The sequence below is a fragment of the Hyperoodon ampullatus genome (genome assembly GCF_949752795.1).
Source record: "Hyperoodon ampullatus genome assembly, chromosome: 14".
Taxonomy (NCBI): domain Eukaryota; kingdom Metazoa; phylum Chordata; class Mammalia; order Artiodactyla; family Ziphiidae; genus Hyperoodon; species Hyperoodon ampullatus.
In genome coordinates, this window is record NC_136927.1 from 25,451,057 (window position 1) to 25,466,642 (window position 15,586).

Here is a 15,586-nt window from a genome sequence, read left to right on the forward strand (position 1 = left end):
GTGGGGTACTTCACTTCTCCTGGCCTCTTTCCTCTTCTGTAAATTGGGAATGAAAATAGAACCTACAACAGAGAATTAAAAGAGAGAATATGTGCATAGCCTTCAACACCAATGTCTGGCACATAGTAGGTGCTCAGTAAATGGGGATCTTGGTTGCAGGGCAGAGAGGTTAAATCAGGCTCCAAGACCTGGACTCTCCCTTATAATCACACAAGTCCCTTACTTCCTTTATTACTTTTGGCTTCCCAGGTCCCTTGAAAATAGGAAGGTTGTATTCTGGGTTCTGGCGTCTGGAAAGGTGTAGGACTCACTTTAATGTGGACTGTGGTGAATTTACCATCTGAGACTCTTAGACAGCCTCTGCCCTCCCTAGCTCCTTTCTGGATAGACAGGCTTGTCTGGGGAAGTCACTTTCTTCCTCAGAACTGCTGTTTCTCAAGTGAAGAGTAGGTAAAAACAGATCCTCACTTGGCCTGCTTACAGAGTTTTGTGTGAGTCACAAAGCCAAGAAAGTACATTGCAATCTGCGAGGAGGCTTTAACTCTAACCCTGATTCTTGTAAACTTGAGCACCCTTATGTGTGGCCCCCTCCCTTCTTTGTGCCTCAGTTTCCCTATATGTAAAATGGGGAGAGGTCTACTGCCTCCACGGGGGACTTTAAAATTATGTCTTCAAAGAATTGTTCTGGACGTGGAGCCAGAGAGATGCCTAGAGTTCTGGAAAAGGTGCTTCCCTTCCCCTGTGTGCGCCGCTCCAGGTAATCTTGGGTTCCATCGCAGCTCTTTGCTGGTGGCAGGTAAGGGTCTGCCCTCTGCTGGCCGGGCCAGGAGATTAAACCCTGGGAAGTGGGGAGAACCATGCTCCGGGAGATATTTCAGAGAGGGAGTAAATGGAAGGCGTTGGTTCCTAGCAAGATCTATGTATGAACAGATTATTAAAAGGCTAAAGAGTTACAATATTAGTCTTGTGCTTGGAATGCAAAGGGAAGGATAGTTTGCAGTGTGGTTGATGGTTCCTCCCCTCTGGACTCAGGTCCATTTGGTTTGTCCCGGACCGTTTGTCAACAATTTGAGCGAGCCCGGGCGAGGAGCTTCCTGGGAAATGTAGTTCCTAGATGGGTATCCCGCGCCGCCACCGGGCACCCTCGGCGGCGAGGGGACACCATTTCCCGAGGTGCCTCGGGCCCGGGGGGCGGAGGGCTGCCGTGGCGTCTGGCCCCGGGCCGAGCCGGGGGTGGGGCCTCGGAGGCCGAGCGCCCGCGGCCGTGGGCAAGAGTCCGTGTGGCCTGGTCCCGGCCATGTCCGCGTGAGGACGCCGCCGCCGCCGCCGCCGCCGCCGCCGCCGCCGCCGCCGCCGCCGCCGCCGCCGCCGCCGCCGCCGCCGCCCATCCCAGCCTCGGCCCGGCCCGCCGTGCACCATGGGTTCCATCCTGAGTCGCCGCATCGCGGGCGTGGAGGACATCGACATCCAGGCGAACTCGGCCTATCGCTACCCCCCGAAATCCGGTGAGCGGCCGCCCCGGCCCGGGTCTCGGCCCCGGGTGCGGACAGCGAGGCGCGGGCCGGAGCGCGGGGCGGGCAGGGGGCGGCGGGGCTGGGCGCACGATCCTCCTCGGAGGGTGGGCTGGGGGCTCTGCTCGGCCCGCGGCCCTTCCTGCAGCTTCCCTGCATGGAGCTCCACGCGCCCTCCATCCGGACCCCGGGGCGTGGGTCGGTACGGCGCTGACTGCCTCGTCCCGGCTGGGTGACCTTGGGTCAGTCAACTCACTCCTGCGCGCCTCAGCTCCCTCGTATGCACACTGGGGTATGCTCAATAGGAATCCCCCAGGGCCGGCGTGAGGTTCCGGGGCGCGACGCTTGGGAGGGCTTAGCACGGTGCCCGATGCTTCGCTTGTGCTTACAAAGTGGTCATTGTCAAAAAGATTGACATCATTCTATTGCCGGTTTTCCCTTTCTTTGGTGGCTTCTTGTGAAGACCCGGCCAGTGGTTCTGGACACTCTCCGTCCGGTCTAGACAGAGGCTTAGCTCTCCTGTGACCTGGCGCTTGTATTTGGTGGGTGGGTGGTGGGGAGGGGGGCTGGGCCCAAGGAGGCATTACTGTCGGTGGAAGAGGAGCTGGGAGTCCATGCTGGACAACCATGGAATGGTTGGAGGGGACCTACCCGGTTCTCCAATCTCCTTTTTTGTGGATGAAAGACCTGAGCCCCAGGGAGGAAGTGACTTTTCCAAGGTCTCAGAGCTGGATGGAAGCTCATCTGGGTACAGGACCATGAGTCGGACTACCAGACCAGTTGTACCCATCCACACTGTTTTTCTGCCTCTGATGAGGAGTGTGGCCTGCCCTGGAACTTTAGTTCGGGTTCCTCATGCTCCATCTCCTCGTCTGGTCACTTGCCTGGAAAGGAGAGAAGAAAGAGGACAGGCAGGGCATTTGGACATCATGGAGACTTTCAGACTGGGGCCTCGTGATCCTGGCTTCTGAAATATCTGATCCCATCTCGTGGTCTTCCAGGCCTCACAGTTGGCCTGTGGGCATCCCCTGGGCCAGGTTTCCTCTGAGTATGGTCCAGGACCACCTGCTTCCAACAGTGGGGAAGCTTGTTTAACATGCATTTCCCAGGCCCTGCCTCAGACTTGTTGGGGCCTGCTGTGGCCTAGGAACCTGCATTTAAAACCCACTCCTAGGGTGAGTCAGATGTCCACTCAAGTCTGAGAACTGCTTCACCCTCATTTTGGAAGGTGAAAGAAGGCAAGTGTCTGGGACCACCAGAAATAAAGGGAGTGGAGACTAGCACAGTTCGGGGCAGTCGGAGGGGATGCAGTCAGAGCTGGGCAGAGGGCTCTGTTTCCTACTAGGCATGGGAGATCTCCATGCCTGCTTGTTCCCAGGCACAAGGACAGGGCAGCCCAGCCTGGTATAGAGATCCCCTGGAGGCTGACATCCCCAGATCTGATGGAGCAGTTGTTTGAAGTCATCCTCTTCCATCTCTGATGTTCTTCCAGCCCGTCTTTGGCTGAGTCATCTTAGGCAAGCTGCTTAGCCCCCTGGGTCATGGTTTCCTCATCTGTAAAATGGGCTGATGAGGATACAGTGCTCAGAACAGTGCTTTGCGCCTAAGGGTCCTTGAAAAATGTTAGCTGCTATAATGGCTCAAAAAGTAAATTAAGTGAACAACGTAGACTCTAATAGCAGTTAGCAGTGTCTTGGAAGAGATATCAAAAAGTTTAAGGTGGTACCTCCTGTCACCTGGGACCAGAGCAAACCTGATGTCCCTTCAGTTGGGCATTTGGACAAAATCACAAATACAAGGCACCTACAGCACTGCTTTTGGATTCTGTTTGGCAGACCTTGTTAATCAGTCAGGTGCACTCTGTGGACACCTGAGTCAGCCACAATTAATCTATTGGGGCTGGCACCCAGGTGAATTCCATGAGCCACCTCGATTTTGCTGCCAGTGATTAGAGTGCTCAGCCTCTCCAGTCCAAAGGCTGTCTTTTCTGCTTCCTGTCCCTCGGGCCACCTTATTCCGGGAGGCAGTCTGGAACCTAAGCAGTACTTGAGTATGTGTCCCCAAGCATGAACTGGGGACGGAAGGGGGGTTGAGATGATTTTAGGGACCATGGACTGTACAATCAATTTATGAGACAGTTGTTATCTTTTCAGGTCTCTGTCAATTTTGTTGATTATATTAGAAAGAATCAGTGGGTGCTAGTATTTTTTTAACACCTCTGTAACACTGTCCAATTTTTTCCCAGCTTTATTGAGATATAATTGACATATAACGTTGCATAAGTTTAAGGTGTAAGGTGTAATGATTTGATATGTGTATATATCGGGAAATGATTATCACAATAAGGTTATTTACACATCCATCATCTCATGGTTACCTCTGTGTGTGTGTATGGTGAGGACTTTTAAAATCTCCTGTCCAATTTTCTTTTTTTTTTAAATAAATTTATTTATTTATTTAATTTATTTATTTGGCTGCGTTGGGTCTTCGTTGCTGCGTGCGGGCTTTCTCTAGTTGCAGTGAGTGGGGGCTACTCTTCGTTGCAGTGCACGGGCTTCTCATTGCGGTGGCTTCTCTTGTTGCAGAGCACAGTCTCTAGGCATGCAGGCTCTAGTAGTTGTGGCTCGCGGGCTCAGTTGCTCCGTGGCATGTGGGATCTTACCAGACCAGGGTTAGAACCTGTGTCCCCTACATTGGCAGGTGGATTCTTAACCACTGTGCCACCAGGGAAGTCCCTGTCCAATTTTCTTTTACTTTGAAGTTTTCAATATGCCCTACAACAGTACCTAGCTTGAATTTAACAGCATTTGCTTTTTTTAAATTGTATTTATTTATTTTACTCATAACAGCTTTATTGAGGTATCAATCGTGTGCCGTATAACTCATTCTTTGTAAACCTATGATCTGGAGATTTTTAGTAAACTTATAGAATTGTGCAACCATCACCACAATCAGTTGTAGACATTTCCATCATCAAAGTTTCCTTGCCTTGTGCCTGTTTGCAAGCAGTCTCTGCTGTCACCCTCACCCCTACCCCATCACTGATCTGCTTTCTGTCGTTAAAATTTGCCCTTTCTGGACATTTCATATAACTGGAATCATACAGCATGTAGTCTTTTTTTGTGTCTGGCTTCTTTCACTTAGCATTGTTTTTGAGGTTCATCCATGTTGTACTTTACTGTATGGTTATAGTACATTTTGTTTATCTTTTCACCAGTTAACGAACACTTGGGGTGTTTCCACCTTTTGGCTATTATGAATAATGCCGCTGAACGTTTGTTTGGTGTGTTTAGTTCTCTTTAGTATACACCTAGGAGTGGAATTGTTGGGTCATGTGTTTAACCTTTTGAGGAACTGCCAGACTGTTTTCCATAATGGCTGCACCATTTTACATTTATTCTCACCAGCAGTGTATGTGGGTTCCAAATTCTCAGCATCCTTGTCAATACTTATTATTGCCTACCTTTTTTTTTTTTTTTTTTTGCGGTACGCGGGCCTCTCACTGCCGTGGCCTCTCCCGCTGCGGAGCACAGGCTCCGGACGCGCAGGCTCAGCAGCCACGGCCCACGGGCCCAGCGGCTCCGCGCCATGTGGGATCTTCCCGGACCGGGGCACGAACCCATGTCCCCTGCATCGGCAGGCGGACTCTCAACCACTGCGCCACCAGGGAAGCCCTGCCTACCTTTTTAATTATAGTCATCCTAGTGGGTGTGAAGAGGTATCTCACTGTGGTTTTGATTTGCATTTTCCTGATGACTGATGATGTTGAGCATCTTTTTTTTTTTTTTTTTTTTTCGGTACGCGGGCCTCTCACTGCTGTGGTCTCTCCCGCCGCAGAGCACAGGTTCCGGATGCGCAGGCCCAGAGGCCACGGCTCACGGGCCCAGCCGCTCCGTGGCACGTGGGATCCTCCCGGACTGGGGCACGAACCCGTGTCCCCCTGCATCTGCAGGCGGACTCTCAACCACTGCGCCACCAGGGAAGCCCTTGAGCATCTTTTCATGTGCTTATTGGCCGTTGTGTATAGTGTGTGTGTGTGTGTGTGTGTGTGTGTGTGTGTGTGTTGGGGGGTTGGCTCTTTTAGTCTTGTTCACTTTTTAAAAGTTGGATTGTCTTCTTTTTGAGTTGTAAGAGTTCTTTATGGATTCTGGATACAGTGATACAGTTCATTTATCAGCTCTGTGATTTGCAAATATTTTCTCGCAGTCTGTGGTTTGTCTTTTCATTTTCTTAATGGTGTCTTTTGAGAAGCAAAAGTTTAAGTTTTGGTGAAGTGAAGTTTGATTTATCATTTTCCTTTTCTTTTTTTTTTGGCCATGTCACGTGGCTTGGGGGATCTTAGTTCCCCAACCAGGGATTGAACCCGGGCCCTTGGCAGTGAAAGCACGGAGTCCTAACAACTGGACCACCAGGGAATTCCCTATCAATTTTTTTGATGGTTAATGTTTTTGGAGTTATATCTAAAAGATCTTTGCCTACCTCAAGGTCACAAAGATTTTCCCCTATTTTTTTTTTCTTGAAGTTTTATAGTTTTAGCTCATACATTAAGTCTTGTGATCCATTTTGAGTTAATTTTTTAATGTATGGTTTAGGGTGAAGATTTAGGGTTTTGGGTTTTTTCTGCATATGGATAGTCAGTGATTTCAACATCATTTGATGAAAAGACTATTCTTTTCCCATCACATTGCCTTTTTACCTTCATTAGAGATCAGCTGACCATAAATGTGAGGGTTTATTTCTGCACTCCACTGCCCTGCAGTCCCTTGTCCTGATCACACGGCTGGCTGGTTCCCAGCCAAGGGTCACGGCAGGCATTAGGACACCTCGGTCAAGTTCTTAAAGAGAAGGTTGCAGACGGAAGCGTGGAGCACAGTAGGTCCCCACAGGAGTGCCTGGTCGTTGTTGTTGGCTGCCACGGTTGGTTGTTCCTCCTCCTGTGTTATTATTGTTACTCATGTGTCTTAAAGCCATGTGGGCTGCCCTGCCCTGGTGTTTGAGGGAGGTCATGGTAGGGACAGGTCACCCAAGAGAAGCATCAGGAGGGGCAATCAGCCATGTGATCCACTAACCCTGGAGGTGGGGGTGAACTATGCCCCAGACCTAAACCTTTTGTATATCGGTGCGTGTACTTTCAGAGCATTTTTACCTCCTTTATCTCACTGGAACTTTGCCATGTCCTCATGACACTAGACTTTTGTCCTCTTTGGCAGAGGAACTAGAAATCAGGCTGATTTTGTCTCCCAGCACCTGGGCCTGCACACGGTAGGTGTTTAATAAATGCTTGTGCAGCAGGCCTTGCAGAAAGCAACCCGCCTCTCCCTAGTGTATAAGCTGCTCAGACTGGGCTGCATCTTATCCCCTGGGGTGTCAGGCGGGGGTCCGGGGACTCCTGGGCCTGCGGCCACGCGATGAGGGACCTGAGGTGTGTGCCAGGAGACTTTGGTGTGTAGTTTTGTGTTGGTGGCAGTCTAGAGACGTCTGCTCATGAGTGCTGCAGCCTGTGTTGGGTTTGCCCTTTCTGAAGTGGGGCCTTGCCGACTCTGGTTAATTGGTGCCTGAAGGAAAGAACGGAGGCAGGTGTTTTAAGACGAGGGAGGACTTTTTGTGTCACCGAGGGCGTCCTCTGTCACTGGGGACATTCTGGGTCCCTGGGCCCCATCACTGTCCCGAGGCAGTGAGCTTGTGCTCCAAGCCCCAGGGTCAGTGGCAGAGGGGTGGGGTGTGGGGAAAGGGTTCCACCTGCACGCGGGGGTTTCACCTTCGTGCTCAGAGTCCTGCGCCATCATCACCGGCATCGTGCCACCTGTGCCCGTTCACATAGCAGAACTAGTTCTGTGCTTCTGCTCACATGAACTCGGTTTGGATTTTATCATTGTAAGAGCTGTATAAATAAGCTGTATTTTCGGAATTTCAGTTGTTACATTTTAGGTAAAAACAACAACAGCAAAACAACAGAAACAAAAACCCTTTAAGTTGGCCATGGGGGGTGGGCGTCTGAGGACCTGTCTCCCTGAAGGAGAAGCCAGTTGCTTGGGTTTAGAAGCCTGCGGTGGGCACTTGGGCCCTGTGGCCGCTGGGGCTGAGGTTTGCTGTGTCGCCTGCCCTCGGGGTTTTGAGCACCTGGAGGTCCCTGCATCCTTCGCCTGGCTCCTGGGCTTTGCTGCACTCTCCTGTTGGTCAGTGGGAGAAGCCGGGCTTGTGCTGGTTAGACTGGCCAGCCGGCTGGCAGGCCTTTCACCTGGTGCCAGGAGGTCGGTCGTGGCGCGGAGGGCCCAGCTGCCCAGCATCAAAGGGGTGTGTGTGCACGTGTGTTTTCATCCTCACTGTTGGGGTGGCCTTCGCTGTGCTGACAACACACCCTTCCACCAGCAGGGTGGCACAGGCGGAGCTTAACTCAGCACTGGGCGAGTGAGCCCGCCTCGAGGGGTCTTCTGCCCCCACCTGCCCGTAGAGCCACGGCGGAGCACTGGATTCAGAGTCCAGCGGCCCCATGCCAGTGACTTGCCCTGTGGCCTTGAGCCGGTCGCTTGCTCCCAGGCCCCTTTCAGTCCTGACTCTGTGAGTCCACGGGAGCTGGTAGGGAGGGACCAAGCCCTGGTCCAGCCGAGCCTGTGTTTTTCAGGGGCCTGGCAGTTTCCTGGGAATGTCCTGCACTTCCTGGATGACCCCACGGGCAGTGACCACTGCTACCTGCCTCGCCTCCCAAGTCCGGTGCCAGCGGCCAGACGCTGGCACGGGGCCACGTCCAGTGGGCATTTCCCATGCGTGTTTCCATGTGGTCAGGTACAGCCATCAGGCCTCACGTTTCTGTGTTGTCCTGTAAAACGCAGGGCAGTGGTGCCACACATGTCACCCACACAGCATCGGACTCAGGCTCAGTGAATAACAGTGGACTTGTTCAGTTCTGCCAACTGTGTCCGCGTCTGCCCAGCTCCTCAGAGCTGGGGGAGCCAGGCCCAGCCGCCGCCTGGCCCGCACCCCTGCTGTTTGCAGACAAGCCAGTGGTGTGGAGCAGCATGGGGGGCGGGCCACTCGCTGTCTAGAAATCCTGGCCAGCTCTCCCCGAGCTGGGAGGGGAGGTAGAGGCTTGGGAACGACTGACATGGGAACATCTGTCCACCCCTGTGTGTGCAGTGCTTGCAAAGAACCCATTTTCTCATCCTTTCATCCTACTTGGCGTTGGCTTGGTTCTGGGGGCCCGGCACCCGCAGAGCAGGCCTTCCGGGGGGGTCCACTGTTCTGATAACTGCCGCATTCTGTTACCTGGGTCTCCTGCCCCTGTGATAGCCCTGAGTGACCAGATGCCCGCGGTGCTTTAGGGGGGAATCGAAAGAAGGAGTCGTATTCAGTTCAGTGCTGTAGAAAACGTGTGGTGTATGCAGGTGTGTACATGTACAGCCAAAGTGTAACATATTGAGGAGACGTACAGGTCAGGAGCTTCCGCTTGATGAACCATCACCAGGTGGGCACGTTGAAGGAATAGAAGAGTAGCAGCCCCCAAAGCCCCCGGTGCCCCTCCCCAATCTCTGCCCCCTCCTCCCTGGGAGGCTCCCTCTGGACTCCAGTGGAGGTGAGTTTTGCCTGTTTCTGAACTTGGTATAAACAGAAGTGGATGCTCTTGGCTGCACGTCGGGTGATGAGAGGGTGGACGCTGTCAGTGGGGCGGCAGTCGGTTTCCTGTCTCTGCTGCGTGACATCCCAGTGTCTGCCGGCGCTACCGTGTGTTCATCCACGAGCTCACGTGGAGGGTGCTCGGGGAGTTTCCGGTTTGGGCTCTCGTGAATGATGCTGGGTGGACACTCTTGTGACTGGCTTTGGTTCCCAGGAGTCTGATTTCTTTGGGTCCTTTTTTTTTTCACTTTTAAAAGTAATTGTGGTAAATTCCACATAACAATTACCATTTTACCCGTTTTAAGCGTGCAGTTCAGAGGCATTAAGTACATTGCCACTGCTGTGTAGCCGTCTGCACCATCATCCCCACAAGTCTTCCTCTTGTGAAACTGAAACTCTGTCCCCATTAAACAGTAACTCCCATTGCCCTCTCCCCTAGCCCCTGGCAGCTACCACTCTACTTTCTGTGTCTCATCTTGACAATCCCAGATACACATCTCTTTGGGTCTGTTTTTATACCTGGCAGTGGGTCTGGCACCCTCGGGTGCGTGTGTGCGGAGTCCACAGCTTTTACAATGTTGTGGCGGGTTGAGCCCGTTCACGCTCCCACCAGCAGAGCGTGAGTTCCAGGGGCTCTGTGTTCTCACCAATGCTGGCTGGTGTCGTGTGTGTGTGTGTGTGTGTGTGTGTGTGTGTGTGTGTGTGTGTGTGTGTGTTCTATTCTGTTGCCTTTCTCTTACATATTAGCCATGGATGTCTTGTGGTAGTTTTAATTTATTTTTCCCTGATGACCAGTGAGGCTGGGCACCTTTTGTGTGTAAATTGCCATTCATTTCTCTTCCTCTTTTTGTGAGGTCTTTTGCATTTAAAAAAAAATATATTGGATTGTGCATTTAAAAAAAAATATATTGGATTGTGCATTTAAAAAAAAATATTGGATTGTCTCTCTTGTCTCACTTACTTGCAGAAGTGCTTTTCTAAGTGCTTTTTATTACATTTTGAATTCTTTGGAGATTGACTGTCTGTGGCATTTATGCCAACTCTCTTAGGCAGAAATGGAATGCACTGTACTCTGGTGGGTAGTGTCTCTGGAACCCAGGATGGGGAACCAAGCACCGGAAGCCAGGAGAAGCAGAACACAGAGCCCCGTCCTCTGTGGCCTCAGTGTCATGCTGCTGTGACAGGCATAGAGCTGACTTCACCCACCGGAGGCCCTCAAGGACCGAATCCTGTGGTCTTGGGTCCAGTTCCCGGGGTGGGGTGGAGGGGAATGTGGGGTTGGCCCAGCACAGTCTGGTGTTCGCTGCGGCCAACCAGCCGTGTCCAGGGGCTGGGAGCTGCGTGTTCTGTTGGCAGCTGGGGCCCACCAGTGGTGGAGGCTGTGTCCAGAAAAGGGGTGAAGCTGGGGAGGACCCCTCCCCCCAAAAGAGGCGGCTGCAGCGCCTTCCAGGAACTCAGCAAAGCAGAGTCCTTGCTTGGTCAGAGCTGTTCTCAGCTCACTGTTCTTCCCTCCATGGAAGGGGAGGAGGTGCAAGCTTTTTCCTTGCTGTGTCTGCTCTGGTAAGGCTTTCACACAGCAGGGAGGTTTATCAGGTGTCTTGTCACCTGTGTAAAGCTCCTTTGCATAATCGGCTCCTTTTATCCTTAGGGCATCCCCAGCAGCCCTCTGTCTGTAGTCTGCAGCCGGTGGTGTTCACGGAGGCCTCGTGTTACAAATGGGGACACTGAGGCCCAGAGAGGTTGGGCCGCGCTGAGTCCCCCAACCTGAGTGTGGGGAGCAGAGAAGCTATTCTGTGCAATGTGTGAACGGGACCCAGGGGAATTGCTGAGCTGCGTGATTACGGTGGGTGGGCCCTGGGTGTCAGTCTCCTTAGACTGTTTGGGAACAGCCTCTTAGCCCAAGGGGCTGTCTCTCACCTGGCGGAGTGATCTCATGGGCCTGGAGATGCTTCCCGAGATCGGCCCTCTCTGATGGCAGTGACATCCTGATCCCTGTTGGTCAGGCCCAGCTGGGGCTTAGTGGCAGCGGATGTCAGGAAGCTGGTAACTGGTAATATCTGTGCTGTGGTAAAATGAGAAGAATTTTTGGCCAGTGGAATCAATGAACTGTTCCCAGACTTCTCACCTTCCCCGCTCCCCTCCACGCAAGTGGGAATGACGGAGGCAGCTGAGCGAAGCCACACCCGGTTCCCAGGTTCCAGGGCTACCTGTGTTTCTTATAAGGGGGCCCCAGGGTGTCTTTGTCCATATCACGGTTTACCCGGCAGGGGTATCGTGATTTATAATAAGAAATACAAATTTGGTCTTCATCCGTTTCTGGCACAGAACTCCTCAAACCCTTGGAATTTCCTAAGGGATCAGTGATAAAGTGAAATGGGTGTCTTTTGATATTCTTAACAGATCCCTTTCAACCACACCTGAGTTTATACTAATGAGGTGACTTTTGGAAAGCACCTGAGGATGGGGGCTAGTTGCCGGTGGAGCCAGCCATGAGCTTAGAGGGATGGAGATTGAGATGATGGCCAGTGGCCAATGATGTAATCGGTCTTATCTATGTAATGAAGCCTCCACAAAGACTCAAGAGGGGCCAGGTTTGGAGTGCTTCTCAGTTGGTGAACAATGTGGAGGTGCTGGGAGGGTGGCACACTCGGAGGGCATGGAATCTCCGCAGCCCTTCCCACGTGCCTTGCCCTATGCATCCCTTCCATCCAGTTGTTCCTGAGTTGTATCCTTTTGTAATAAACTGATAATTTAGTAAGTGAACTGTTTTCCTGAGTTCTGTGAGACACTCTAGAAAATTAACTGGACCCGAGAAGGGGGTCCTGGGAACCTTTGATTTATAGCTGGTGGGTCAGAAGCATAGGTGATCACCTGAACTTGTGACTGGCGTCTGAAGTGGGGTAGGTGTTTGCAGTCATATGGGCTGAGCCCTTATCTTGTGGGATCTGACAGTGTCAGCTGTGTCCAGGTACATGGTGTCAGGATTGAACTAAGTTTGTAGGCCACCCGGGCAGTGTTGGCTGAGAATTGGAAAATTGCCTGGGGGGTTGAAAACACTGGCTGGGCTGGCGTCGTTGAGGACACAGCTCTGGGTCAGCATGGGTTGTCAACGAGGACACCACCTCTCACTGGTAGTGTGGCTTGAGCAGTTCCTTGACCTCTCTGTTCCTCAGTTTCCATGACTGTCACATAGGAATAAAGGTGTCATTCATCCACCTTCATTGGGCTCCTGCTGTGTCCAGGCCAGGGTGGTGATTATTGGGCTTGTCGGGATCAACACCATGCAGAGAGCTGGGCAAAGGCCTGCCAGGAGGGCATGGGAGGCCTCCGGGGAGTTGCAAGGCAGGAGCAACCCATTGGGCCAGAGCGGGTGGAGAGAGCTCTGGGGTCGGGGACAGGGCGGGGAGATGGTGCGGTGAGGTGGGCAGCGCAGAGCAGAATAAGAGTCTGCAGAGTGATCAGCCGGAGCCTAGCCCGTGGGTTGAGCAAGGCATGCTTGCCCTTGAGGATAACATCAGTGTCCCTGGTCCAGAGTGTCTGGAGTGTGAGGGGGGGAGCCTAGGTTACCTGAAACTGCTCTGGAAAGGGCACTGGGATCCCATGTTCCCGAGACAGACGGCCCTCGGGCCTCGTGGGGCTTCTGGGGATGTGGGCCCCCCATCTCCAAGATGCACAGTCCTGCTCCTGGGTCGAGGAGAGGTGAGGGTCATCTGCATGGGGGTCCCTCCGTGTTCTGCATGCTGGGGGTGCTGAGCAAAGGCCTCTCTGAGCACATGGAGGTCTGAGCAATGCACGGGCTGAGCCAAGGACAGTTGGGGTGTGAAAGTGTGGGCAGAGGATCAGCCCGCAGAGACCTCGAGGCCAGAGGCACTGCTGTGTAGGAAGGACTTGGAAGGAGGGTGGGCCGCTGCTGAGACTGGAGGTGGGAGGTGAGGGGCTCAGGCCTGTGAACCCCTGAGGAGTAGGGGTGCAGGCGGGAGCTCTGAAGGGGTCCCGGCTTGTGTGCAGACATCCCGTTTGCGTTTTAAGGGACCACCTGGAACGGCGTCTAGTCTGAGGATGCCCTGCTGCAGGAGCTCCGCCTCTGACCATGGCTCTTCACTCAGCTCTTGGGGGAAACCAGGAGTTGATGAAGCCATGGAGCTGCCCTGTGGCTGTGGTGGTCGTAGTGGTGGCTGTCCCCACAGGGATGCTGGGTGGCATCTGTCCTGCCCAGCTTCTTTCTGTTGTGGGTGTTTCAGAGGTTGGGAGATTTGGGTAAATCAGGCAGGATCACCTCCCAAAGGCCCCACCTCCTAACACCATCACATTGGGGCTTAGGTTTCAACATGCGAATTTTGGGGGACACGAACATTCATTCTGTAGCAGGGTTCCAGACTCTGGTCTCTTGATAAACTCAGGTTTTAATAGAACTCTGGGGCTTCCCTGGTGGCGCAGTGGTTAAGAATACACCTGCCAATACAAGGGACACGGGTTCGAGCCCTGGTCCAGGAAGATGCCACAGAGAAACTAAGCCCATGCACCACAACTACTGAGCCCACATGCCACAACTACTGAAGCCTGTGCACCTAGAGCCCATGCTCTGCAACAAGAGAAGCCACTGCAATGAAAAGCCGGTGCACCGCAATGAAGAGTAGCCCCTGCTTGCCACAACTAGAGAAAAGCCCACGTGCAGTAACGAACACCCAACACAGCCAAAAATAAAAATAAATAATAAATAAATAAATTTATTTAAAAAAATAGAACTCTGGGTGCATAGCCAATGTTCTTGGGGAGAACATTGAGGGCATGGTTTACTGTTCCCGCTCTCTCCCCACCTCCTCGGAGATTCCTGTCTGTTTGGCGTGGATCCTGCCTGACCCTTTCTTTCCCCTAGAGTCCATCTGTGGTCTCTATGCTGATCAACACTTTGCCTTTTGACTCTGATCCCAGGGATATCTTTGCGTGTCCTGGCACCTGGCTCTTTAGCAGGGTTAGTTCATTTAAGCAACTAGAATGTTTCCAGTTTTCGGTTGTAAATGATGATCGTCACACACATGCGCACAGCTAGACCTGTAAAAGTGGAACACACAAAACAGAAAGGAACCCCAGAAGTCTGCTTGGCTCACTCTGTGGCCCGTGAGGAAGGGGCAGCACCTCTCTGCCTCCACCTCCACAGGCCGTCACAGAACCAGCCTTGATTTTCCTCATCCTGGAAGATGATGAACACGTGTCTGCTTTACACCTGACTTGTCCTTCCACACCTGACATATGTAAAGGAAAATAGCCGAGTTGAGGGGACGCTGGGAGCCTCCCGGGAAGGGCACTCTTGGTCTTTGTTTTGGTGGCTGTTCATCTGTTTGTCATCCAGGTCACTGGGACACCCATAAGTAGGGCAGAGTCTGAATCCCTTGGGCAGAGAGGAGGTGAGCTGTCTGAGCCCGAGTGTCCCTTGGCTGCGACAGCAGAGAGGGGACAGAGACATGGATTTGTTTTAGCCATAATTAAAAAAAATTAAAGTATAGTTGATGTAACAAATAACAAATGCTGGAGGTGGGTGTGGAGAAGTGGGAGCCCTCCTGCACTGTTGCTGGGAATGTAAATTGGTCCAGCTACTATGGAAAGCAGTATGGAGGTTCCTTAAAAAACTAAAAATAGAGATGCCATATGATCCAGTGATCCCACTCCTGGGCATATATACAGAGAAAACTCTAATTTGAAAAGATACATACACCCCAGTGTTCATAGCAGCACTATTTACAATACCCAAGACATGGAAGCAACCTAAATGTCTATTGACAGATGAATGGATAAAGAAGGTGTGGTACATATATACAGTGGAATATTACTCAGCCATAACAAAAGAATGAAGTAATGCCATTTGCAGCAACATGGATGGACCTAGAGATTATCATATTAAGTGAGGTATAAAAACAAATACTAATTATCACTAATATGTGAAATCTAAAATATGACACAAATGAACTTATCTACGAAACAGAAACAGACCTACAGACATAGAAAACAAACTTATGGTTACCAAAGGGGAAATTGGTGGGGGGGATAAATCAAGAGTTTGGGATTGGCAAATGCAAGCTAATGTGTATAAAATAGAAAAACAACAAGGCCCTACTGTATAGCACAGGGAACTATATTCAATATCTTGTAATAAACTATAATGGAAAAGAAAAAAATAAGATGGGTGGAAGCAAAAAATATATATGTATTTATAAATATATAGATAGATAGTTGATATATAATGTTATGTTAGTTTTGTACTGTTGATACATAGTGATTTGACACTTGCATACATTATGACAAGTCTATTAACCACCTGTTCCTGTACAAAGTTATTACGATATTATTGACCGTATTCCTTGTGCTGTACATTACATCCCCGTGACTTATTTATTTTATAACTGGAGGTTTGTACCTCTGAATCCTCTTCACCTATTTCACTCAGCCCCCTCCCTCTGCCAACCACC

General features: G+C 51.5%; 1 protein-coding gene across 2 annotated transcripts in view; it reads left to right on the forward strand.

Annotated features, from left to right (window-relative positions):
* Positions 1-1,417: 1,417 nt before the first annotated feature.
* The window catches only part of MGRN1 (mahogunin ring finger 1), a gene marked incomplete at its 5' end in the record, with an annotated part of 51,641 nt that continues 37,472 nt past the window's right edge, over positions 1,418-15,586 (forward strand). For both annotated transcript variants that reach the window (XM_079718356.1, XM_079718357.1), the window contains one exon: positions 1,418-1,505. In XM_079718356.1, the coding sequence (XP_079574482.1) occupies positions 1,418-1,505 (88 nt within the window). The remainder of the gene's footprint in view (positions 1,506-15,586) is intronic.